The sequence below is a fragment of the Osmerus eperlanus genome, chromosome 17 (genome assembly GCF_963692335.1).
Source record: "Osmerus eperlanus chromosome 17, fOsmEpe2.1, whole genome shotgun sequence".
Taxonomy (NCBI): domain Eukaryota; kingdom Metazoa; phylum Chordata; class Actinopteri; order Osmeriformes; family Osmeridae; genus Osmerus; species Osmerus eperlanus.
In genome coordinates this window covers 11,682,678-11,710,105 of record NC_085034.1, presented here as the reverse complement: position 1 = coordinate 11,710,105, position 27,428 = coordinate 11,682,678, and the positions used below count along the sequence as shown (strand labels likewise).

Below are 27,428 nucleotides of genomic sequence, written 5' to 3'. Positions count from 1 at the left end.
TATGACAGTCTTGAGAGTCGATTTTTGCAAATTTCTGTGAAACTTGCTAAAATAAAAACGATCTAGCTAGATTATGTACACTTTAAGCTCAATGTACATACCTTGTTTGGCCAATTTGGTCGATTGTGGAAAAGAGGTCGAACCGTTTTTAGTTATGGAGAGCCATTGCGCTAGCTCGACTATAGGAGAGAATAACAGAAATGTAGCTAGAATCCACACCTCAAACAAGATAACCTAGACGCAAAACTGTACGTCCAATCCAAAATATAAGGATATTTTCCGAGACCCAAGACTCTGCCGAAACCAGAGATATTCTTTATATGTCTGTGCAGTCAGAAATACGACTCTACCTGCAGTTTCAAAAACGTGTTCCTTCTGCTTTCCTGGTGCGTGTTTGTTTGGTTGCCACGGCGATGGCGCAGCTGTGATAGCTAACGAGCTAGGCAGAGAGAAAAACGAACATTTACCTAGCATCCACACCTCAAACAAGTTGACCTAGACGCAAAACTACACGTCCAATCAATAAAATGAGGATATTTTCCGAGACCCAAGACTCTGCCGAAACTAGAGATGTCCTTTATATGTCTGTGCGGTCAGAAATATGTCTCTACCGGCAGTTTCGAAATCGTCTTCCTTCCTGCTTTCTCTGACGAATTTTACCCACCTCTTCCATGAAGTTAGAGAGAATTTGAAAGGCTGCTCTCGCTTCAAGGCTCATAGCTGAAAATCTGTAAATGTGAGCTCTTTAGTAGTTACATTGGCTGAAAGAGGACAATTTTTCCTACATTTTAATGTATAACTTGTTTATGTAAGTTAAACTATATGAACGTTAGAGGAATTTGTTTGACAATTTAGTTGAATATCAGAAAAAGAGCAGCCAGCTGCTCATTCATAAAAATCAAGAAGGAGCAAACATTTTAATGTATTTCAAACTGTCGTAATTCAAAATTGGCTGAATATTTGAAAAAGCTGAATCATTTGGGAATAGCTGAATGTCTTGTGAACATTTTAAAGGTTGAATGGTGTCTCTAGCTGAAAGTATGCTGAAGTAGTTACGTTTGAAAGAGGAGGAAGCTTTTTAATGATTTGAAAGGATTTACCATTACTTTTAATGGGAGAATAATTTGCACAAAAACCTTAATGTCTTAAAAAGTATAAATGTGAGAAATACCAGAAGTCATAGCCAACATCTCCTGAAGGAGCTGAACGTTTTGATACATAAATTGTAGGAATCGGTGAAAGTATGCAGAACTAGTTAAAGGCCAAAAAACGGCGGAAGAACTAAGAAGTTGATATAATAATAACTAGAAAAGGCTGTTCCTGCGAAACAGCAGTGAGAATGCTGAAAACCTGAATGGGGATAGCTGACCATGCTAAAAAAGCTGAAAATAGTGAAAATTTAGTAGAAAGTTATAAGCTGAAGCTTCAAAGCAACCGAAAGGTATTTTTGAAAGGGGCTGGAGCAGCATTCCAACAATGATTTGAAAGGATTTACCATTACTTTTAAAGGGAGAATAATTTGCACAAAAACCTTTATATTTTAAAAAGTATAAAAGTGAGAAATGAGAAAATACCCGCAAGCTGAAATGAATTTCAAAAATGTGTGAGTGACACAAAAGAGGCAGTGTGGAAGCTGAACTGCATCATCTGCATCATCTTAACAAAGCTAAGAGCTAAAATAGCTTACAATGCGGGAGAAGCTGAAAGCTGAACTGTTAAACAGAAGAAGTAGGCTAGCTAGTCGGAACAAGAATATTATCGTTTTAACAGCTGAAATTATAGTTGGGATAGTAATAGCAGTAGCAGATGTAGCCTACCATTGAGTGCGTTTACTCGGCTTTCTTAGTAGGATTCAATGTGTTGATGGAATGAAACATACAGCAGTAGGGCCGATACAGGAAGACACGGCGACACTTTGTTGCAGAAGGATGATGGTGCAAGTTGTCCGTGGAGCATACAACGATTAATAAAAAAGAATCATGTAGACGTGTTTATTGAGTAATCGCATAACTAATTACACATGTAAACGGAGTAATCGTATTATTGGCATAAACCGACAATTGCTAGTAATCGTGTTTCTCATGGTCAAGTAAACGTACCAATCACCTGTGTGAGAGACTGAGTGATGCGTGTCTGTTACAGTGATGGTGCAGCTATGATTGCTAACGCGCTGAGGGCAGAGAATAAGAGAAATGTAGCTAGAATCCACACCTCAAACAAGATAACCTAGACGCAAAACTGTACGTCCAATCCAAAATATAAGGATATTTTCCGAGACCCAAGACTCTGCCGAAACCAGAGATATTCTTTATGTCTGTGCAGTCAGAAATACGACTCTACCTGCAGTTTCAAAAACGTGTTCCTTTTGCTTTCCTGGTGCTTGTTTGTTTGGTTGCCACGGTGATGGCGCAGCTGTGATAGCTAACGAGCTAGGCAGAGAGAAAAACGAACATTTACCTAGCATCCACACCTCAAACAAGTTGACCTAGACGCAAAACTATACGTCCAATCCAAAATATAAGGATATTTTCCGAGACCCAAGACTCTGCCGAAACCAGAGATGTCCTTTATATGTCTGTGCGGTCAGAAATACGACTCTATCGGCAGTTTCAAAATCTTGTTCCTTCTTGCTTTCTCTGACTGATTTTACTCACCTCTCCATTGAAGTTAGTGAGAGAATTTGAAAGGCTGCTCTCGCTTCAAGGCTCATAGCTGAAAATCTGTAAATGTGAGCTCTTTAGTAGTTACATTGGCTGAAAGAGGACAATTTTTCCTACATTTTAAGGTATAACTTGTTTCTGTAAGTTAAACTATATGAACGTTAGAGGAATTTGTTTGACAAATTAGTTGAATATCAGAAAAAGAGCAGCCAGCAGAGTGTGCCACTCTGCTTGCTGCTCATTCATAAAAATCAAGAAGGAGCAAACATTTTAATGTATTTCAAACTGTCATAATTCAAAATTGGCTGAACATTTGAAAAAGCTGAATCATTTGGGAATAGCTGAATGTCTTGTGAACATTTTAAAGGTTGAATGGTGTCTCTAGCTGAAAGTAAGCTGAAGTAGTTACGTTTGAAAGAGGAGGAAGCTTTTTAATGATTTGAAAGGATTTACCATTACTTTTAATGGGAGAATAATTTGCACAAAAACCTTAATGTCTTAAAAAGTATAAAAGTGAGAAATACCAAAAGTCATAGCCATCATCTCCTGAAGGAGCTGAACGTTTTGATACAAAAGTTGTAGGAATCGGTTAAAGTATGCAGAACGAGTTAAAGGCCAAAAAACGGCGGAAGAACTAAGAAGTTGAAAAACAATAGTGAGAATGCTGAACAGCATTCTCACAACTAGAAACGGCTGTTCCTGCGAAACAGCAGTGAGAATGCTGAAAACCTGAATGGGGATAGCTGACCATGCTAAAAAAGCTGAAAATAGTGAAAATTTAGTAGAAAGTTATAAGCTGAAGCTTCAAAGCAACCGAAAGGTATTTTTGAAAGGGACTGGAGCAGCATTCCAACAATGATTTGAAAGGATTTACCATTACTTTTAAAGGGAGAATAATTTGCACAAAAACCTTAATATTTTAAAAAGTATAAAAGTGAGAAATGAGAAAATACCCGCAAGCTGAAATGAATTTCAAAAATGTGTGAGTCACACAAAAGAGGCAGTGTGGAAGCTGAACTGCATCATATTAACAAAGCTAAGAGCTAAAATAGCCTACAATGTGGGAGAAGCTGAAAGCTGAACTGTTAAACAGAAGAAGTAGGCTAGCTAGTCGTAACAAGAATATTATCGTTTTAACAGATTAAATTATAGTTGGGATAGTATTAGCAGTAGCAGATGTAGCCTATGCGTTTACTCGGCTTTCTTAGTTGGATTCAATGTGTTGATGGAATGAAACATACAGCAGTAGGGCCGATACAGGAAGACACGGCGACACTTTGTTGCAGAAGGATGATGGTGCAAGTTTTGTCCGTGGAGCATACAACGATTAATAAAAAAGAATCATGTAGACGTGTTTGAGTAATCGCATAACTAATTACACATGTAAACGGAGTAATCGTATTATTGGCATAAACCGACAATTGCTAGTAATCGTGTTTCTCATGGTCAAGTAAACGTACCAATCACCTGTGTGAGAGACTGAGTGGTGCGTGTCTGTCGTTATGGTGATGGTGCAGCTATGATTGCTAACGCGCTGAGGGCAGAGAATAAGAGAAATGTAGCTAGAATCCACACCTCAAACAAGTTAACCTAGGCGCAAAACTGTACGTCCAATCCAAAATATAAGGATATTTTCCGAGACCCAAGACTCTGCCGAAACCAGAGATATTCTTTATATGTCTGTGCAGTCAGAAATACGACTCTACCTGCAGTTTCAAAAACGTGTTCCTTTTGCTTTCCTGGTGCTTGTTTGTTTGGTTGCCACGGTGATGGTGCAGCTGTGATACTTAACGAGCTAGGCAGAGAGAAAAACGAACATTTACCTAGCATCCACACCTCAAACAAGTTGACCTAGACGCAAAACTATACGTCCAATCCAAAATATAAGGATATTTTCCGAGACCCAAGACTCTGCCGAAACCAGAGATGTCCTTTATATGTCTGTGCGGTCACAAATACGACTCTACCGGCAGTTTCGAAATCGTCTTCCTTCCTGCTTTCTCTGACAAATTTTACCCACCTCTCCATTGAAGTTAGAGAGAATTTGAAAGGCTGCTCTCGCTTCAAAATCTTGTTTCTTTCGCTTTCTCTGACGATTTTGTCACCAGATTTGCATTGGTCTCTATGGGGCGAGAGTTGGACTTTGTCTCGCTTTCGTGGGGCTCTGAACTCTCGCCGAAGGCTTGAGCACACCCAATGATCACTTAATGTTAAAAACCCAGAATATGTTCCGTCCATGAATACTTCATGCCATTAATTTATGCATATTTAGCCTCCCAATAACAAAACAAAAGAGTCCCCAAATCTTTTTGTTCTGTGGGTGGGAGCTCTATACCTTCTTCCTGAAGGCGAGAGCTCAAACTCCCCCTTCAGGGGATGGTCAGTACAAGCCAATATGGCCTGGGTCTTCCTTGCGACCTGCCTAACATAAAGCTCAGAGAGCTGGACTTGGTTTACCCGAATCGGAAACAATTTGGTGTCATGTGATCACTGGGCGTGGCCGCAGGAAGCAAAAATGTGTTTTGGCCAATAACTTAATTTGTTTGCCTTTTTTTGTGATTCCTTTATCTCATGATATCTTGGGACATCCTATGTATGACACGTGACAACTTGTGATAACAGCCGAATTGATGCGGCCACCATTTTGAATTACTGATTTTTTTATCTACTCCTCCTACAAATGTTGTCCCAACTTCACCAAATTTGGCAGAGATTATCTTCAGACCAAGCCTCACAAAAGCTATGACATGATTTTTTGATTTTCTAAACCGTTTGCCCGGTACAGCCAATCAAAATGTGCCGTTACGCCAGCAAACAGGAAGTTGGGTCGTATCTCAAATCTTTGATGGATTCACACCAAACTTGCTGCATGCACTCGGAACCCTGTTCTGAGTCCATTGCCAAGGACAAGAGCAGGCTGCAGCGTACCAGGTGGTGATGGAGGAGGTGAGGATGGACTCAATGATGGCTGTGTAGAAGTGCACCATCATTGTCTTTGGCAGGTTGAATTTCTTCAGCTGCCGTAGGAAGTACATCCTCTGTTGTAGTTTCTTGGTAAGGGAGCTGATGTTCAGTTCCCACTTGAGGTCCTGGGAGAGGATAGTGCCCAGGAAGGGGAAGGACTCCAGTGTTGACTGGGGAGTCACACAGGGTGATGGGGGTGAGTGGGGCTGTATTCTTCCTGAAGTCCACAACCATCTCCACTGTCTTAAGAGCATTGAGCTCTAGGTTGTTCTGGCTGCACCAGGTCACCAGGTTGGCCGCTTCCCACCTATAATCAGACTCGTCTCCACCAGAGATGAGCCCAATGAGGGTGGTGTCGTCCGCAAACTTCAGGAGTTTGACGGACGGATGACTAGAGGTGCAGCTGTTGGTGTACAGGGAGAAGAACAGAGGAGAAAGGACGCAGCCCTGGGGTGATCCAGTGCTGATGGACCGAGAGTCAGAGACTTGTGTTCCCAGATTAACGCACTGCTTCCTGTCAGACAGGAAGTCTGTGATCCACCTGCAGGTGGAATCAGGCACATTCAGTTGGAGGAATCCGCCTTCGCTGCTTGCAGCTATATTTATTATTATTATTTTTATTTTCCCACCCCTAAGGATCCTTCAATATTTGGACTACATAGACAACGCCAGTGTCAAAAGGTTGGTCTTGTTAGCGATTGCGTTGCTTATAATTTTATTTACGTTCCGTTGCACGGTTTAGCAGCGTAAAACGTTTTTGCTGCAAAAAGTGCATTGTGTGCACGAAGGAAACTCAGTGCTTGCTAACGTCACAACTTCAGAACATGCTAGCAACGACGCATAGATACGACATGCATAGATGTGCTAGTAAGACTGTTGCACAGCAAGTATGTGTACTAGCGCCCTGGTGTACTAGCAGCATCAAACATTTAAGCAATTCAAGACTTGCATGTACAGTAAGTAATGTCCCATCCCATCCCATCATCTTCGGGTCGCGGGGGCAGCAACCTAAGCATGGAGGCCCAGACTTCCCTCTCCCCGGCCACTTCCACCAGCTCTTCCTGGGGGACCCCGAGGCGTTCCCAGGCCAGCCGAGAGACATGGTCCCTCCAGCGTGATCTCGTTCTTTCGATCACTACCCACAGTTCGTGACCATAGGTGAGGGTAGGAACGTAGATCGACTGGAAAATAGAGAGCTTCGCGTTTCGACTCAGCTCCTTTCTTCACCACGACGGACCGATGCAGAGCCCGCATCACTGCGGACGCCGCACCGATCCGCCTGTCGATCTCACGCTCCATCATTCCCTCACTCATGAACAAGACCCCGAGATACTTGAACTCCTCCGCTTGGGACAAGATCTCCTCCCCGACCCGGAGATTGCACTCCACCCTTTTCCGGTAAGTAATGTCACATTAAATAATGTATTTAAACTCAAGCTTGTGTGGTGCGTCGCTGTCTTCAATGTCAAAGCCTAAACTTTATGTCAAAAGAAACGTTTTTCATTTCCGGCGCATTCAAACAATCCCCTCAGTGAAGTTTGGCTAGCAACAGCAGCTAGCTTGCTCGTAGCACAATTTAATCAGGGATGATGTTATTGTGTGATCAATATCTGTCATCATAATAGGACATTTTGTATATTCATTCAAGCTAACTTGAACTGAAGCTAAAATATTCATTCAGATATAACACGAGTAAAAAAACACAAACTATGAGTTTCATATTTTTTTTAAATTATTATCAGACACAAATAGCTCAGGGTATGCCACTTTGTTTTAATTGAGTCATTTTAATTCTCAACACTTTTCAGCAGTGGCAAACACTTTGCGGTAATGCCCACTAGGTGGCAGCTGCGCAGAGCTGGTGTCGTTCTTTTCTAAACCTGCTGCAGAGGGAGAAACGGCGAACATTTAGCTCTGAAAGAAAAGGGAAATAATATCCTGAACAGTGATTTTTTGGGTGTCTGAAAACCTTCATCTGTTGATATAAGTAAGCGCATATACCGTGTTTATTCCTAACTGTTTACCGTAAGTTTAAAACTACGTTGTTATTGTACAGTTGAAAGTTCTGGAGGAAGCGTGGGTCTTGTTTTCAATTGCAATGTTTTTGCTCAATTGTTTATAATGTTTATGCATATTACTAGTTAAGACTGACAACTTATGTGGCCAATGTTAGATTACATCTGTCCTGCTGAGTTTTGATTTGAGCTCATGTGCCTGTATGTTGCCGTAAGTCTGATCTAAACTTAATTAAGATGGCGCAGCGCTGGTGTCGTTTTTTCTTTTTCTAAACCTGCTACAGAGGGAGAAACGGCGAACATTTAGCTCTGAAAGAAAAAGGAAATAATATCCTGAACGGTGATTTATTTTTTTGATGGTGGTGTCTGAAAACCTTCATCTGTTTCTATAGTTGACATAACGCTAGCTGTACTGTGGGACTGTGTGGCGGACTGTGAGAGAGACACTGTGGGTGCGACGGAGGAGCTAGGACCTTTTTGAGGTCATATTTTCAGTTAGCAGATGGTACTGTTTGAATCGCAATTCCATCTGAAATACTGCCGGTGACAACGTTGTTAGAATAGCTTGTTTCAAATGGGGTTCCCAATGAATGAATGCAATATGAGTAGGTTAAATGCTTGAAAATATCACTAGAAAGGAAAAACTTAAGGTGACATTTAAGTCATAGATGTCAGGACCATTTTTACACCAGATTGCCCAATATCTTCGTTTGATCCAACTTTTCAAGTGAGGCTGCTATAGCTTATCACTATTCCCTCTTGCAGGGTAAATGAGAAGACAACCGTTTCATTCTACACCTCACTTTTTGTATTTTGAATTGTAAATGAGCAGCAACAAATGTATGCTTTTAAATCTATGCAATCTTCATAAATAATAAGTACCTATTTTTATATAAAATATACAGAAATATCAGTTGTAAAAATTACAGTTAATAAACGGACCCATCTGCAACTGACGCAAGCAAGCACACCCTACAATTTCCCCAGAAATTGTACCCTCTCTATTTATTTACTCTTAAAAGAATATATAAAAAGTTGCTACCACTTTTCTAGCAACCAAACACTAAAGTCGTCCTTACAAAACAATATTCATGGGGGGGGCTCACCTTTCACAGCTTTGTCAATGAGCTCCTCGCAGGCATCAAAGTCCCCCTGGAGGACTAGGCGGTCGTGCAGGTGTGTGAGCATGGGGTGCTCCAGAGCAATGCGGGTCTTCTTCTGCAGCGACTCAAAAGCCTCCGTGTAATTGTGCTGCCGGAAGTGCTTCAGGCACAGGCGGATGGCCTCCTGTTCTCTGTACTACTGGAACATGGGTGGCAGGGGCTTTTTTTTGGCAAAAACATTCAATATATGCAAATAATCCCCCCTTTTATAGCAATCAATCTCCTCTTATACAATTAGAATGATCGAGTGATTTCACGTGACTAGAATTTGTTCATACGTTCCGATGTGCTGATATGACTTAGTGAAATGATGTAGCTGGTCATTTTACCAGGGCTAGGGCCCTAAAACTGTGAGATATAGGGTTTCCAAAAAAAATTGAGGCCAGTTTTTATTTAAAAATCTTCTGATCACTCTGCACAATCAAGAAACAATATGAAGCAACACCACAACAGCTGAGGCAGTAAAGTTTGCAAACACAAAATGTACCGATCTAAGTGAAACCTACAAGATGTTATGAATAATGTTGGTGAGGATAATAATGGTTAGTATAGGTTTATAAGGTTAGTATTGGTTATTATGTGTATTATAGGTTTAGTATACTATATTGTTTTTTTATTGTGTATATTTAGGAGGTTTATTATATTTTTGCTTATCATAGGTGTAAGCTATGTTCACAGTACTTATATGTTATGTTATGTCAGGTTGCTGTGCTGTGTATTGTCCAAAGAATTTCAGTGCCCAGTCTGACTTTGTGACGTTCTGTGCATCCGAAAATAAAAGACTTGAACTTGAACTAATGCCAACCCTACGGCGTGTATGTGTTGCTGTGGGTGGGATGCAGGCCTACCTTGCTGTACCAGTTAAGGCAGGGCTGCACCACCTCCGGGTCCTCGATGCCGTGCAGCTCTATGTACCAGATACTGAAGTTGAAGCTGGGGCCCCAGGACATCAGAGGCACTGAGAGGTGGCAGAGAGAGGGAAAGAGAGAAACAATGAGAGAACGAGACAGAGAGAGAACAAGACAGACAGAACAAGACAGAGAGAGAACGAGACAGACAGAACAAGACAGAAAGAGAGAGAGGGAGAACGAGACAAAGAGAGAGCGAACCCGACACACAAGACAGAAAGAAAACAAGAGATTTAGAGATGGAGAAAGAAGAAAGAGATAAATACAGAGATGGATAAAGAGATGAGACAGAGAAAAAGAAAAAAAGACAGAATTCTGGCTGAGCAGTGATGCTGACCTTCAGCCCTCCACTCATGTCAAGCAGGACTCCCCACTTGACCGAGGGGCTCACTCGTCCTCACCTATTTTGACAAATCTGCATGGAAACATCTGCTCATCAATCTTGTGCTTCAAGGTGAACGTCTCCTTGTTGTAGTCATTCTTAAGGCCACTGAGGAGGACAGGAAGAAGGATGATGTCAAAAGATGACATCAGTTCATTTCCCACAAGGTTTCCAGTACAAAGTTCAAGTGCGAGAACCAAGACATTACATTACGCTGAGTGAAGGGAAATGGTAAGGAAATTGCAAAAAAATATATTTATATAATTATAAATATAGCTGCAAACAGCATTACGGGTTCCTCCGCAAAATATTATACAAATATACATTGTAGAAGGTCAAGAGTTGGACAACAAGAGAGCAAAACTACTTAATGTTTGGCTAACAACAGGCTGAATGGGAACTCATGAGCATAAGATTACAAGTCAGTCTCTATCCTCTCTGCTACACACCAGCTGTTGAGATTTGATGAATAGAAAGGGCAGAGTATTAGCTTTGGTCAGCTATGGGACAAAGGTTAAGAAACGGTTGACATTTTAATGTGAAATTGTACATGGTATTTCAGAATGATGTCATCCTGTTTAACTAAAAAGATAATCAAAATTATGACAGGCCCAAAGGCTGTGACTGGATTCGAACCTGTGACCTTGCACTTAGGACACCGTTTCAACCCATTGAGCTACCCTCAAGGCTGAGAATATGTGGTCGTTACTGAATAAAAAAAGGAAGCCGTTTCTCCTATGGTAAGCGTTGTTTGATTCAGCCAAAGTTGAAACTGCTCTAATTCAATCATACTTTGACATACCAAGGTGAAATTGTTTGTGGTACTTCAGAGTTGTCATCTTGAACCCTATTAGGTTTGAAAAACCATCAGTCAAAATGATATTTGATTGATTGACACAAAGATATTGTGGCAATGTGGACATTTACATAAATACACCCCTTTCAGCCATGTTTTATTTGATTCATTTCTCTCAAGTAACGTTTTGAAAGACATCGATTCTACACATCTGTAAAAAATTTAAAGTCAATTCGAACTTTTGTTTAAGAGGAGACCAATTTTGAAGATTTTCGCAAAATGTCGCTGTACAGGAAAATCCATCATGGCTGACCTTATGGGTCCTTGAGGATTTTTTGTTCCTCATGACAAATGAGGAATAAACACCAAGTTTCAGAATTGGAGCAATGGGGTGGAAATGCCATCACTTTGAAAATCTGACTTTTGGTCGTTGCCTGTGGCGCCCCCTATGGTCCAATGTAGCCCATTATTGGTGTGGTGGTACCCACTGACCTATAGTATCAATGTGCCAAATTAGAAAATGTGTGACCAATAACATTGAGTTATTGTGGCACAAGGAGAAGATTTATAATAATAATAATAAAACTAATAAAAACAATAGGTTTCCTCTAATAAAACATGTTCTAAGTCAGTGGTTCCCAAAGTACATTTAGTCATTTATCAGACGCTCTTATCCAGAGCGACTTACAGTAAGTACAGGGACATTCCCCCAAAGTAGGGGTTGGGACCCCCCGGGGGGTCGCAAGACAGCGAGGGGGGGTTGTAAGATGATTTCCAGAAATCAAAACAATTAGAAATAGCATATTTTAGCCATGCGGGGGTTGCGAGTCACTGGCCCTATTATTTTAGGGGTCGTGGGCTGAAATGTTTGGGAACCCCTGTTCTAGGTAATCAGTAACATAGCACCTTGTGATTCGTTGGCCCTATACCCTCACCTGGATAGGAGCTCCGTCATGTTCTCTTCACTCATGCCACCAAACACCTTGAACTTCTTCAGGTTGCAGACATGAGTCTTCTCATACTTTCCAAATGTGATGCTCTGGACTATCGCTGGCCTCTCCATTTTTAGAATCAAGTACTAAAGTAAATAATAGAATTAGAGAGATAATTAGTGTTAGAGAGAGAGGGGGGGAGAGAGAGAGAGAGAGACAGTTCTACATTTCCAGATTTCCTAACATTATTGCTTGTTGTGCATAGCCGGTGTGAATCAGTGAAACTCACTCCTCAAGTATGTAACAGGCCACCCGCGTCATTGAATAGCTAGCTTTTCTTTGGCGTAGCTGGTAGTGGTGGCGCTTGGGAAGTCAGAGATGGCGTGTTCGATCCTCGGTGAAGGATGGACACGGTCCGGAAAACTCTGACGGAACTTGCAAGACCACGTCTGTTACATACTCATCACATTGGTGCCGGGACCCGGATCTCACTAGGTTAGCGTTAGCTAGCCGCCGGAGTGAGTTTCAGAGGGTGAATGTAGCCGGTGTGAATCGGTGAAACTCACTCCTCAAGTATGTAACAGGCCACCCCCGTCATTAAATAGCTAACTTTTCTTTGGCGTAGCTGGTAGTGGTGGCGCTTGGGAAGTCAGAGATGGCGTGTTCGATCCTCGTTGAAGGATGGACACGGTCCGGAAAACTCTGACGGAACTTGCAAGACCACGTCTGTTACATAATCGTCGTCACACAACCACACAACAGAGCAGTACGGGCACAGACTGGAGAACCATTAAATTTATGGGCTAGTTTGGCAGTTCAACGGCCAGTTAAATCGTCTGAACTTACACTAACCATATGAGGATAATTGGCCCTGCAGATACTGACAGACTGGAAGAGTGGGATTCTAAAAGACATTCAAGCAGGACACTGATTGAATTGGCTTTCCGGAACTCGAGCTATCAACCAACCCTGGAGACTCAGAGTCATAAGAATTCCAACTGACAAAGCATCGCAGACACCTTAATGTATCAGTTAGATATATTGATTTATATTCCCACAGAATGTTTCAGAAGATTCATGTCCTGTCCTAAATGAGAAGGACCCTCGAGGACCCTGAGGCGTGCAAGGAAGATTGTGGCCGACCCTTCCCACCCTGGTCCTGATGGTATTGGTCCTGACCAATACCATTGGTCCATCAGGACCAATACCTCACGCCATAAGAACAGTTTCTTTCCATCTGCTACTGGCCTCTTCAACAAGGCCAAGGACTCCCATTGACATTCATTCACTTATTTAACTATTATAAGTCCATCTAATGGCAATTCAGTATGCATAAGCCACTTTATCTCAGTATCCGATTGCACTATGTTGACCATTCACGCTGCTCATTCTATTCTTATTTTTATATATATTTTATTTTATATTTAAATTGTTGTATTCTTAGATTGTTTAGTTCTTAGAAATAGTTAAACTTTTGTACTTTTACTGTATATGTTTAGTGTTTTGCACCTCCCTGCCACAGTAAATTCCATGTTTGTATAACATACATGGCGAATAAACCTGATTCTGAAGTTGGTTCTTTTATAAACTGATACTGTAGCTTCTTAGCAATGTGTGGATCCCTCTGGTCTTGCACTAAAACAGGGTTGAAGAGCCAACACAGAGAAATTACTTCTTGAGCTTGGGTCATAAGCAAGTTACTAGGTTAAATGTGAGTAATTATTTTATATTAGTCAGTACCTATAAATGGCATGTGTGGCATAACTGGGCCTTGTTTACTAAATGAAGATGTTTTTTTAGAGGACTTTATTTAAGACACTCAGTCTTTAGGGTATACAAAAAGTAAGGCACGGACGTTTCTGTATTATCCGAGTTTAGCTGTGATGCTGACAGGTGATGGGGTTGTGCCATGGGATTTGATTTAGCTACAGGTTTATATTGAGGTGGGCGTGGCACATTACTTGTGGCGGGTAGTTGCTCTCTGACGACCATCTGGAAGACTGGTCATTGGGTTTGTCTACCAAGATGTTTCTGCAGAGAGGGAGAAAGGGAATACGTGGCGAATAAGCATTAAACATTTAACCCCCACGTAACACACTAGCCGACGTTGCCACATCGAATACCCTAGTTTGTAGCAAACGTAACTTTGCTGAGTGAGCTGGACACACCACTGATGCACAAGGCAAGCAAACATTGTCTAGCCACACTAGCTAACTTTACGTTACTTGGTCTGGTAAAATGCATCACACAATATACATACATAACAGCGAATGCCACTGGCTGCTAAAGCAACAACAGCATTTGTCAACTCGTATGCTAGCAGCTAGTTCGCTAACTTTACTGACTAGTACCTTAAGCAGGCCAGCTTTACCAAGTTAGCTAGCTAGCAAACATTAACTAAATAATAATTATAAGTCATGGTAATGTACGAAAGTTTTTGCTAGCCAACTTAGCAAACAATGTTTACAAGCTAGTGACCGACCTAACAACTGGGTGTTATCAACAAATAACGTGCTAGTAGTGTGAAATGCTAGTGCTAGCTATCTAATGAACGATGATGGGTCAGTTGGCTCACTGTCAGGTAGGCCAAGGAAAGATTATTCCGGTGTATTATGGCCACAAAAAACAAGGCAACCACGGAAACGAATACATAGAACGTGTCTGTTTTTATGTGCATTACTCACTCTGGTAAATACGTGGAAGAGTAAGAGCTCCATTTAAAAACGCTGAAGGAGAGGACTCTGTTCTCAGGAACGACAGCCATTTTGTTGCACAAAATAACAAGCGAACAGTCAGACGGCCAAGGCCTGAGACTGACAGTGACAAGTTTTAAAGAGACCGTACTCTCAAAAGCTTTACACACTGAAACGACAATTATTGTTGCACATTTTGTATATACCTATAATGTGACATACAAAGCACATGCATCGTTACATAAGTGTCTTCGCCAGAGTGAATTGGCATAAAACTATTGTTTTGGGCCATTGACATTGTATCGAGCTAATGTGTTGGAAGTAGCCTACAGGAGATGGAAAGAAGTGACAAATAGACTATTGAAACTCAAAGCAACAAAAATACTATTTCCCTAGTGGTAACCTACACAGCATCCAGCTCCCATTCCAAATATGTTGTCATTGGCCATTTTATTAGTATTTTTTGCCTGGGCTGGGGCTTGTTGGATAATGATTTCCTCATAATGAACTCATCCCCCTGCAGGTATGGTCCACAATATGGTGTCACATTGTTTCTAATAGGCGTCATGACTCATCTTGTTCACTAAGTGTCTTTGAAAGTAGTCAGGACACTTCCAGTAATGTCTTCCGAGTTCCAGTTATCACAACAGTATTTCTCCTCTCCCTTTCTCACTCTCTCACTTCCTCCCCTGTATGTTTGTGTATCCTAACATTCAATGTTAAATGCATTCAGTGTAATGTGCATTTTAAATTATATTTGTTGAGATTATATAGTTTTTTCCTGGTTGTTACTCCACTGGCCGTCCCCGAGCAGGCATGGAAGAGATTAGAAGAGAAGAGGACTTGAGCCCAGCCAAGGTTGAGGAGAGGTGTCTTTTGTTGTCGAAGTTGTAATCCTCTCTAATGCACACTACGGGGGGTCTGTGAGCAACAGAACACCCGGACCTCTGGTATGTTCACACGGTCCTAGTTGGCTGTGTGGGGCGGTCCAATCAAAGACACCATAGAACTGAGGGAAAGGGGGGGGGGGGCTGGCGAGGGCTGGGGGGTAGGATGCAATACTAAAATCCTTACACTGTCTATGTTATTAACGTTGGTCTTGAACGCAAGCTTTAATACTCTAAATTTCTTTGTACAGATGTATGTCAAATGCAATTTTCAAGTGGATTGTCTGGAAGCTTATGATGTCAGAGGTGAACTGGTTTATGATTTAATTTGTTTGGCAGTGGCAGAGTCTATTTGTGGTAAAGACTGCTCAGGTTAAATGGGTAAGCAAGTTTGTGTGAGTTGGCATGCAAGAATTGTGAACTGACCAAAAGGGTGCAGGTGTCACTTATTAAATTAAAATGTAACATGACTTCCATTACATATGTTGTTGTAGCCTACATTGTGTGCTATATTTAGGCTATTGTTTTATGGACGTCTAGCCTACTTGCTGCCAGTTAGATAGGCCTATGTTAACTTTAGTTCTTTGATCACTTGTATCACTTAGATTTTATAGACTAGTTAAGTAGCTGCTATTTTGTCAACATTTAATTGTAGTCATATGTCCTTTACCCTGTCTACTGCTCTGGCACAGCCCCTCCGTGCGTAATCATAAATGACATCATATTCATGACCTCATTGAACATGGGGAAATGGCTGAAGCCTTCTTTAATACTGTCGTGACCAGTGACTAGTGTAGTCTATTTTTTTTCGTATGGATTAGGTATATATACTTGGTAGAGTGTAAGAATGATACATACCAAACATACGGAAGTAAATGTCGGAACCGCTTTCTGGCTAGTTATTTTCTACCCATTCATGATTCTTGACGCTTCACCGATCCCGGCGTTGCATCGGATTTCCCCGTGTCCTGGTGAGTGCGCAATGGTTCGGATCACGTGGGAGGTCCATTTAAGTTTCCATTAACAGAGGCCTCAGTGTGTCACATGATGGACATGATATAATGAAATGGCAGGGACAGAGAGAGTGTTTCCTGGGCTGATGAAAAAGAGAGACAATCTACGCAATAATCTGTAAACACGTTGTGGTCAGGATTACTCCTGCAACACAGAGGACCAGAGCGGTGGACAGGGGCGGCCCCGGGGCGCTCTTGAATGCGTGCTCCGCGGACGGGACATGTCGTTTCGTGATTGCACCTGCCATAAAACGAAGTACCGAAGGAAGAATATTCACGCGAAAGTTCATGTTTATTCCACCTTCGCTCTGGAGTAGAATTTGGTCGTTTTACAACGTGAGTAAAGTTTTTTTTTTTTACCCTTTTATAATCTATTCCAGATTGTTGATAGCCTACATGTGAATTCTGTTTCGTGTGCTTTGATGTCAATTTTCGGAGGAAACGGTTCTTTTGATTGGATATTTCTGGATTGTATTGATGGTGTTCTGTAGTCTGATCTATATGAAAAATGCGCTTCACTCTTGAAAGAAGATTTTTGTGCCATTGGGTTTATCTTCGGCAATGTCCGCATTCCAGTTTGTGTGGCGCAGGTTAGGCTATAATGGAAGTATAACGAAACAACTACAAATGTGGCCTTTTTATCCACCCAGATCTGATTTAGATGTTCTGTTTTAGCCGATGAGCCACCATCATACAGCTGGACGGCACTTCAAAACATCACGCCCCATTTGTTTTCATGCAGAGCGCCTGGTTGAATGGTAACAGCATAATGCCTGAACGAGAACATTAGGTAGAATTTGACATGACAAGGAATAGTTCTTTGTTGGGGCTTAACTTACAATTGGCACTGTCAGAACATTCTACTTTTGCAGACTGTCGGGTGAGCGCGTTACGCATATTAGTTGCGCAGATCTTCCATTAGGCGTTATGATATCTATTTAACAGTCCCAATTAGTTGGAAAATACTTAAATTGGGGAGTGGCCAGGTTATTTGGGGGGGGATGCAACTGGCTTTGGATTATATGTTGGGTTTTGTAGATAAAAAATAACTAAAACAACGTTCTATTAGCATTAGGTATCGCCACCATCAAAACTAATCTGAGTTATAACGGTTGATAAAGATGGAGATGGGGCCTTAACTTTATCAGTGCTTTTATACATTATCATTCAACGGATGGGATGTTTAACAAATGTGGCAAAACATGCAACGTCACTGCCTTGTCTTGTGTGGTGCCAGCGAAGAAAACAACCTGGCACCTGACCGTCTGTGTGGGACGAGCAATACGCTCGGGAGCGCGCAGCAGCGCTTGAGCGAAAGACAAAAAAAGTGTTGCGTATAGGGCGAGCTACGCACTTGTTTCTCTTTTCTCTCAAAATATAAAACGACGAAAGCATGCATCCAAATGACACACTATTGTCACATACAAACGTTAAACATTGAATAATGAAATTATCTAGAAATAGGCTAGCCTACACCATACATCCTCAAGCGTAACACATTGATAAGCCTAGAACACAATTTCTCCACTTAAAATGAAGCAATTTGATTATAGGGGCCAAGCAGCGAAGCTTGTTTTTGTTAGTTTTATTATTAATATTTATTAAGCCTAGTATTATTATTATTAGGCTATTATTATTATTATTCTGCCATGGGAGTCTTTGGCAACCCATAGACAACACTCATTGGGGACTCCTCCTTGTCACCAGGTTTCATGTCTAGCACGTTAGCACTAGCGCCACCAATGGGTCAAAATTGGAGGTCCGTTACACACGTCATCTTTGAACCGTATGACCAATTTTCGAAAACGGGGTATCACCTCGAAAACGAGGTGCATTCGACTTCATGCAGCGCCCACATCCGGCAGCAGCTGACTGACTTGAAGTTGACTTGTGTTGCCGAGTGCATTTTCTGGAGAGCAACTGCACGGGTTCTAATGACGACACAGCTATTTCATGATTGGCCAGACTCACACACGACAACTTTGACGCGTGTTTTGTATTTATTCTGACACCTTCAGTTTCGCCAATGCTCAAATCCGGAGCAAACAGAACGATTTAATTAAATATTTGCCTTTATTGACAGAATTCGATAGCATAGCCTATTATTGTTGAAGAAAGTGTTTTAGTCCGCCTCTTCACTAACGGAAATACTAAATTTAGTTGAGTTCTGGTTGTATTATCAATCTGCAGAGAGATAGCCTAGCACAATACATAAAACGAGGGTACAATTTCTGGAGAAATTGTAGGATGTGCTTGCTTGCATCGGTTGCAGATGGGTCCGTTTATTAACTGTAATTTGTACAACTGATATTACTTATTATTTATGAAGATTGCATAGATTTAAAAGCATAGCCTACATGTGTTGCTGCTCATGTACAATTCAAAATACAAAAAGTGTAGCATGTCCCTACTTACTGTAAGTCGCTCTGGATACGGGCGTCTGCTAAATCAATTAGTAAATGTAGAATGAACCTAACCTATATGACTTAAACGTCACCTTAAGTTTTTCCCTTCTACAGTAGTGATATTTTCAAGCCTTTAGCCCACTCATAATATTCATTCATTAACCCTCGTGCTGCCTTCGGGTCACATGACCCAAAGGTTCATAACGAACCATCGTTGTGTTTACCCAATTTTACCCAATACAAAAACAAATTAAAATAATTTTCTTTTAACCTTTGCAATGTGGGGGGTCTGAGACAGCCTAGCTGTTAAAAGAAAATGCTTCACTTTGTCTTTGTATGCGGTAAATCTGTCGCAATACGACGGTGGGTCACAATGACTGATGGGTCAGAATGACCCGAAGATAACACAAGGGTTAAGAACCATCTTTGAAACAAGCTGAACCCCCTTGAAACAAACATTCTAAGTAACAACGTTGTCACCGGCAGTAGATGGAATCGCGATTGAAACAGTACCATCTGCTAACTGAAAATATGCCCCCAAAAACGTAAATAAGCTTGACATTTATTTACGGGGAAATGGCTAATTCAAAACAAGTTTGCTGGAAGCGATCATTGTCAGTAACAATGCCAAATACGACCATTTGATCGCACTGCATGGTGGAGAAGCTGACCTCGGTAAATTGTGCTACGAGCAAGCTAGCCCTGGCTGCTGTTGCTCGCCAAACAAAGGGGATTGTTTGAATGCGCCGGAAATGAAAAACGTTTCTTTTGACATAAAGTTTAGTCTGTGGCATTGAAGATCCCCAACCGCAATATTCTTCTGTTGGTATTCACTCTCGTTTTGAGTTGCTGGGTGGATTGGATGATTTCACTCTCCCACAGTAATAAGGAAAAAACAACACATATTGGCCATTTTTACACTTTATTCATTTTACACTGTCAGGGACCTCTAGCCTGGTCCAGACCCTCGTACATTTCATTTGTACAATTTGTACAGAGGGTCTGGGATCGCTCCATTGACAAGCGTTAACTTCCTTGAAGGCGGGTACTCTGTTGAAGTTTAAAACTACTACACACTGCTGTGGGATGGCATCCCATTCCTCAACCAGGATTTGTCACAAGTCAGTAAACATGTTTGCGTTGGTCACTCTGCCACATACAGCACACCCAAGTTGATCCCACTTGAAGCTCAAAACAAAAAAAGTGAATACCAACAGAAGAATATTGCAGGGGATTTTGGCACATTTCTTTGGGCCGCTACCCACACGGTTAGCTGTGTTGCTCATTCCACGAATGCACGATCCTTACAAGTTGTACCTCGTTGTAAAGGTGACTAATCAGGCTTTCCAACGATATAAAATACAATACCAATTGGTATTATTGAAGGGGAGGAATAAGCGACCGAAATAACGTTTCCTAACTTTTTTTGAGGAGTTTATATCTACTTCTACTTTTTGGTACTCTATTTTAGTGTCGTTAACAATGCTAACTTGTTCCTGTAAACCAATCACTAAATCAATAGCTTCTCTAACATCAAAAATGTCATTTTGACCGGCAATCATTTCATCATCATTATCACAAAACAATATTTTGTGATAATGTTCGTAATGTTCGCCATACGTAACGCTAGCCGCAATGCTAATTTCCGCTATGTTAAACACTATTGACTTATGCTAAAACCGAAGTTCAATGTAAGTTAGCCTATAAATATAAATAGCCTACAGTATCCTCCGACCAGAGGTGGCGTTAATACCTCAGATACACATGAAAAGAGGGGCCTGAGGAGAGAGTTCCGGCAGAGAATGGGTGTGTCTATTACCGAACACTTTACGAAGTGCACCGCAATACAGTGCACCGCAATACAGTGCACCGCAATACACTGCACCGCAATACACTGCACCGCAATACACTGCACTTACATCTGTAGTGCACTCCATCGCTGATTAGTGCTGTCTCAAATGGAACACTTACGTTAAAGGTGACATGACATGAAAACTTCACTTTAGGAGGTTATTTAACATTAATATGAGTTCCCCTAGCCTGCCTTTGGTCCCCCAGTGGCTAGAATTTTCGATAGGTGTAAACCAAGCCCTGGGTGTTCTTCTCCGCCTTTGAGAAAATGAAGGCTCAATTGCTCTGTTTGAAAATCTCTGTGACGTCACAAGGAGGAGATTTTCAAACAGAGCAAAAGGTTACCTCCCCTCTCTGCTTTGCCCGCCCAGAGAATCTGGCCCGCCCATAAGAAACTGAGCTACGACCGTGCAAGTGTTTTTATCCTTGAGAGACATCATGGCTTGCAAACAAACGAAGCATTACATTTGCTCAGTTTGGATGTTCAAAGGAAAACTAAAATCTTTTTACAGTTCCTTCATCCGAGCCTCTGAAGACCCAGTGTCTTTATTTTATTTTCTCTGGAAATGCGCCTACACACTTCAGCCACGACTGTTTCCTCAACTTGAGCTAATACAAAACTGGCCTTGCTGAAATTAAATTCTGGATCAGTACTAACTCTCCTTCGTCCAGCTACTAACCTTGGACAAGTTAGTTAACTAACGCTATATCATTTTGTAGCTTTACTGTATATGGTTACCTAGCTTGCTACCCTTAGAATGTGGCTGTATGATTAGCTCTGCAGCTAACAGCTGAGTTACTGTCGCTAATGGAAAGGTAGATAGCATCAAGTATGTGTGTGAATACACATGCTGTAACGTGAGTGTTGTACACTTCTTTGTTATTTGGATAACCGTTCTGCTGTTGGTGTTATGGCGCGCACGATATCCACCTTTCCCCTCATTGAAATGACTGAGTGTGTACCTCTGCAAACCAGGGTTATCAGATGAGAATTGGCAAATTCAAGGCATCTTACAGCAACGGGGCCTATATAAAAGCATCCAAAAACAGCATGTCATGTCACTTTTAACCACTTGGCAGAAGTGATGGACGCAAATCTGCTTGCGGCACCCGCGAATCTAAGGCGGAAGTGACGGACTCAAATCTGCTCGCGAGTCATTTCGTCCGCCATTATTTTAGAAATGAAATGAAAAGCTGCCGAAAGGGCTCATCCTCTTCCGCTACGTAGCCAAGATGGCGCCCGTTTAGGGCGAGTAGTGTCCATCGCTGTACACTGCATTTTTGGACCGTTTGCAGTGCGCCATCCGGGTACTTTCAGTGCCCTGAATTCTGCTGGTTCTGTCAATGTAAGCGCCCTAAGCACTGACAGTCAGTGCTCGAAGTGCACAAGTGCTCGGTAGTAGACAAAACCCATGTCTAATATGGGCTCTGGTTACTGCTTCAGGGGCCTGAGGAGAGAGTTCCGGGACCTTTCTCCAAAATTGCCGGAATGAAGGAATATTCGCGCTTTTTCTTGAATAGCTTTGCATTTCCTGACAGACAAAAAAGCTAATGATTGGTTCCGATTGGTTCTACGTGACAATATTTGCATATCACTACCATGACTCATTTCGGTAGAAAAATTTGTGCTGCCTTCGTGTCACATGACCCAAAGGTTCATAACGAACCATCGTTGTGTTTACCCAATTTTACCCAATACAAAAACAAATAAAAAGAATTTTTTTTAACCTTCGCAATGTAGGGGGTCTGAGACAGCCCAACAGTTAAAAGAAAATGTTTCACTTTGTTTTTGTATGCGGTAAAGTTGTCGCAATATGATGGTGGGTCACAATGACTGATGGGTCAGAATGACCCGAAGATAACACAAGGGTTAAAAAGTCACCAAGAGAGTGGGTTTTATATTACCAATGTATGTTTTTTGTTCTGCACACTGAAAAGATACATGTAAAGTGTATATTTTTTAAACCAATAACCATGACCGATACTTGCATCCACATACGGGTATATATATTAGGGCTAGCAACTCAAAGAACAATGTAAATGAATCGATGTGAGCATTGGAAGCAGCCTTGCATGAGTTCAGCGCGGGAGTTTCTGAGGCACACATTGTCTGACGTCACAGGTTGCTTAAAGACTCATTCAGGGAGCCAATACCCAAAGTGTGTCTTTCGATTTAAAAAACAAAAATTGACTGATGATGTCTTTATACGTAACCTTGCTTTTCAGGAAGTGTCAGAGTGGTGCCGACATGCGGGAAAAAGTTACAAGGGAAAAACCAACCTTTTTCTCAATAGAACGTTCAGATTTCAATGCATTCCTATGGGATTTTCATCAACATGTCTTCAACTTGATTTTTCTCAAAATGTATATGTTTTAAAATTGACTAAATATACCTTATTTTGAAGAAAACAACCTACTCTTTCATTTAACCCTTGTGTTATCTTCGGGTCGTTCTGACCCATCAGCCGTGTGACCCACCGTCGTATTGCGACAACTTTACCGCATACAAAAACAAAGTGAAGCATTTTCTTTTAACCGTTGGGCTGTCTCAGACCCCCCACATTGCGAAGGTTAAAAGAAAATTATTTTTATTTGTTTTTGTATTGGGTAAAATTGGGTAAACACAACGATGGTTCGTTATGAACCTTTGGGTCATGTGACCCGAAGGCAGCACGAGGGTTAAGATGTCTCCCGGTGGTGCCGACCTTCTATGAAAGGTAGCCAAAGCAGCAAAAACTATAAACATTATTTTCATACACTTTCTTAATGTGTATTCCAACCAACATTTGATAGCATTAAGGGGTAAGTGTCTACATGTTAACTGGCATGTTTGTTTTTAATATCTCGCTAGTAGTCGCTAGTTATAATGCTAAGAAAAGGACGTGGACCTGAAAATTCCGACGCCAGATTTCTGAGTGGCGTTCTTAGCTACATTCAAGCTAACTTAGCATTCGATTCAATGTGTTTGCTACCGGCGTTCCACAGTATTTGACAGTTGGTTAGCCTTGGCCAAAAACGTCGCGTCGCGTTCTATTGTCCACCCTACTGCAAGTACTGTGCGCAACAGCCTTACTACATCTTTGCATGTCGAATTTATGCGTCGTTGCTAACGTGTGATGACGTTAGGCTTGCACTGATTCCCTTTGGCGACAAAAGACACTTTTTGCCACAAAAACGTAATTTCAACTTAAACCGTGCAACGGAACGTAAATAAAATACAAGCAGCGTAATCGCAGACAACACAAACCTTTTGACACTGGCGTTGTCTATGTAGCGCAAATATTGAGGGATCCTTACAGTGCGTGTCCACTGCAGCAACGCGAATCGCTTGCCATCGCTCACCTTCCCACAGTTCACCACGGTCGGGGGCGTTTCAAACAGATTAATGTAGAATGTAGTTCTCTAAAGTCACTGTTGTAGTTGTCATGGCCAAGTGTGCCATTGGGTTTACGTACTCGCAACATCGATCAAAATACAACTTGTATACAAAATACAAAACTGTTTAATATACATACACGTTGACATGTGTAAAAAACTTTTTATTATATTACTGAAAGTCTCTGCTAATCTGTCGATACGATAGGGAGTTCCAGCCGGGCTAGCTAGCTAGTTACCACAGAACGAAGTTACGTAATGTGACTAGACTGAATTTGAAAGTACAAGCACTTCTAGTGATATTTTCAAGCATTTAGCCTACTCATATTGCATATTTCATTAAGAACACCCTTTGAAACAGCTGCGAACCCCCTTTGAAACAAGCTACTGTAACAACATTGTCACTGGCAGTGTGGAATCGTGATTCAAACAGTACCGTCTGCTAACTGAAAATATGCCCCCCAAAACGTAAATAAGTTTGAGATTAATGTAGGGGGAAATGGCTAATTCAAAATAAGTTTGCTAGAGGCAAGCTAGCTGCTGTTGCTCCACATTTCACTGATTGTTTGAAAGCACCGGAAATGAGAATGTTTCTTTTGACATAAAGTTTAGCTGTGGCATTGAAGACAGTACGACACACTGCCAGTTAGTGATGGGAAGTTCGGATCATTTTACTGATTCGGTTCTTTGAATCTCGTTCAGTAAAATGAACGAATCTTTTTTCGAGTAATTCGTTCATTTCAACGGGGCGGGGGGGGGGGGTATCCGTCCACTGCAAACACGTATCATATTCTCATGTAGGTTAGTGCATGACATGTGCCCCAGCAGATACTATTTTAAAAGAAATTCCTGCATTAAAATAATGTATCATGACAGTTTGTATGATTTGGTAATTTATTATCACACTAGCATTTAATTATCACGGCAAACAATTACACTGCACTAAACTGTTTCCTCTACTAAAAATGTTTACAAAAGTTTTTACAGGGGGTCAGGTGGCTGAGCGGTTAGGGAGTCGGGCTATTAATCAGAAGGTTGTTGGTTCGATTCCCGGCCGTGCAAAAAGACGTTGTGTCCTTGGGAAAGGCACTTCACCCTACTTGCCTCAGGGGGAATGTCCCTGTACTTACTGTAAGTCGCTCTGGATAAGAGCGTCTGCTAAATGACTAAATGTAAATGTACAGCAACCAACATTAAAATCTCACCACCTGGCTGTCTTCACAATAGTCATATCGTCATAACATTGCCCTGCTTCTGTTTTTTGGTGTAGAATTGACCGAACTATAAAATTACAAAAATACTAAACTACTATGACGGTTGCATGGCTGCTGCCTAGGCAGTCTCACGGGCGACGCGCAATTTACAAAGACTTTCACGACCTAAATAAAAAAATCTGAGATGGCAGTTCCACTCGAAATTGCTTTCTCAACAAAACCCAATGGTTGGTAATTTTGGTGGTTGGCATTTTTCACTCATAATCCAAGCTCCAATTTGCGTGCTAGAACGTCTCTATCACGTTGTATCCATGCGTCGTTGCTAACGTGTGCTGACGTAGTGACGTAGGCTAGCACTGGTACCCTTCGTTGACAGAAGACACTTTTTGCCACAAAAACGTTGTAACCTCCTAAACTGTGCAACGGAGTGTAAATAAAAATACAAGCAACTCAATCGCTACCAAGACGAAACTTTTGACACCTAGGTTGTCTATGTAGTCCAAATATTGACTGAGGCTTAGGGGGGCAAAAATAAATAATAATAAATATATGTGAGAGAACAAAGGTTGTGCTCTCGCCGAAGGCTTGAGCACACCCAATGACAAATTTCAGTGCAGCAAAGTAAATATTTCTAAATTTCAGTTTCAAGATGGAGGACAAACTGATAGTGTATTTGGCTGCATACACAGCCCTGTTTGATACGTCTCTGTATTCGTACAGATATGTTAACAAAAAAAATTAGGAATGGCATGAACGTGGTGCACTGTAGGAAGGCAAGAGATGGCAAACGATTTGCGTCGCTGCAGTGGACATGCACCGTAAAGCTTGATAAGTGTCATCACAAGCATTACGTGAGGTTCCCTGCACAGTTTTGGCATAGCGCCACCTACTGGTCATGATAAAGTAACAAAATACTTTTTGTGCTTATAACTTGTTGACATTTAATGAACGCATTGACTTATCATTACAAAACTCAGTATACATCTTTGGCCAATGCCGTGAAGGTTCTCAAAAAGTTTCGGGCAGCACCACCCTGTGGACAAAAAGTATAATGCAATCTCCCCCCAAATAATATATTTTGATTTGTTTTGCCTTGCTTGTTTAGATTCTCTTTCAGCCTGTTTTGAGCTTGGCCCCTTAATTGCTGCTTGCAATCTAAATTGCTTTATTTAGATTTGTTTTCACTTTTAAATATCAGTCATCAAGCAAGCATCAATTTATCGTCACATTTTAATTCAGATGCTGATTTACATGTACTGTTTAGCTGAAATATTAATTGTAAAAACTTACAGCAATGGCGGTCAAAGGATTCTGTTCGTCCTGTTTATCACAGCAACCCCGCCCCTGACGCAAGCGGTTCTTAATACGGACCAATCACAGCCAAGGGGTATCCGTAAAATGACGGACGGACAGACGGATAGTCAGGAAAATCAGGAGGTGCACGTAGAGCTCTCCGAGGGGCTCGGAGAGGGCACGGAGAGGGAATTCCTTGACGGAGAGGGCGTTCCCTGTCTCCGTCTCCATAAAAACGCAGAAGTATAAATCGGCCTTAACTCCGTTACACTCGTTACGCCCAAACCACACCCATTATGTAGCTACTTCAGACCAACCCATTTTAGATTTGCGCCAGGCGCAAAGTCATTTATCCCGCCGGTATAATAGCAACAGCGCCGGAGTCCCGCCGACAAAGTTACTTGCGCTTTGCGTTTTGATACTTGCGTTTCAGATTGTTAAAATAGGGACCTAAGTCACTTAAAGCAAACGTACACACGTAAGACTGTAAGACTGTTTTGACTTTTTGGAAGTCAATTCTATTGGGGAGGTGTGCAAAAACACAACATAGATTAATCTGTGTGAATGAGTTGCTGCTCAGTGCGGTTTTATTAATCTTTTTGTCATCCTCTGTCATCCTAATTGGGTGTGCTCAAGCCTTCGGCGAGAGCACAACCTTTGTTCTCTCACATATATATTATTATTTATTTTTTTTTAATTTATTTTTGCCCCCCTAAAACTCAGTCAATATTTGGCCTACATAGACAACGTAGGTGTCAAAAGTTTCGTCTTGGTAGCGATTGAGTTGCTTGTATTGGAATTTACGTTCCGTTGCATGGTTTGGGCTTAACCCTTGTGTTATCTTCGGGTCATTCTGACCCATCAGTCATTGTGACCC

The 27,428-nt window shown here is 41.5% G+C and overlaps 1 protein-coding gene and 1 long non-coding RNA gene across 5 annotated transcripts in view; one reads left to right on the top strand and one right to left on the bottom strand.

Annotated features, from left to right (window-relative positions):
- Positions 1-16,375, bottom strand: part of mkln1 (muskelin 1, intracellular mediator containing kelch motifs) — a 44,114-nt gene extending 27,739 nt beyond the window's left edge. For 2 of the 3 annotated variants that reach the window (XM_062482855.1, XM_062482858.1), the window contains exons 1-6: positions 14,505-14,626; positions 13,782-13,851; positions 11,824-11,966; positions 10,112-10,200; positions 9,651-9,760; positions 8,746-8,938 (exon numbers count right to left, since the gene is read on the bottom strand). In XM_062482855.1, coding sequence (XP_062338839.1) covers positions 8,746-8,938; positions 9,651-9,760; positions 10,112-10,200; positions 11,824-11,966; positions 13,782-13,851; positions 14,505-14,584 — 685 coding nt within the window. In that variant the 5' untranslated portion in view covers positions 14,585-14,626. Of the gene's footprint in view, positions 1-8,745; positions 8,939-9,650; positions 9,761-10,111; positions 10,201-11,823; positions 11,967-13,781; positions 13,852-14,504; positions 14,627-16,258 lie in introns of those variants that run through there. The other variant, XM_062482857.1, reaches the window with a different exon arrangement.
- The window catches only part of LOC134037545 (uncharacterized), a 112,541-nt gene continuing 100,730 nt past the window's right edge, over positions 15,618-27,428 (top strand). Inside the window, exons 1-2 of one of the 2 annotated variants that reach the window (XR_009932534.1) lie at positions 15,618-16,375; positions 16,474-16,749. This is a non-coding gene — a long non-coding RNA (uncharacterized LOC134037545). Of the gene's footprint in view, positions 16,750-27,428 lie in introns of both variants that reach the window. The other variant, XR_009932533.1, reaches the window with a different exon arrangement.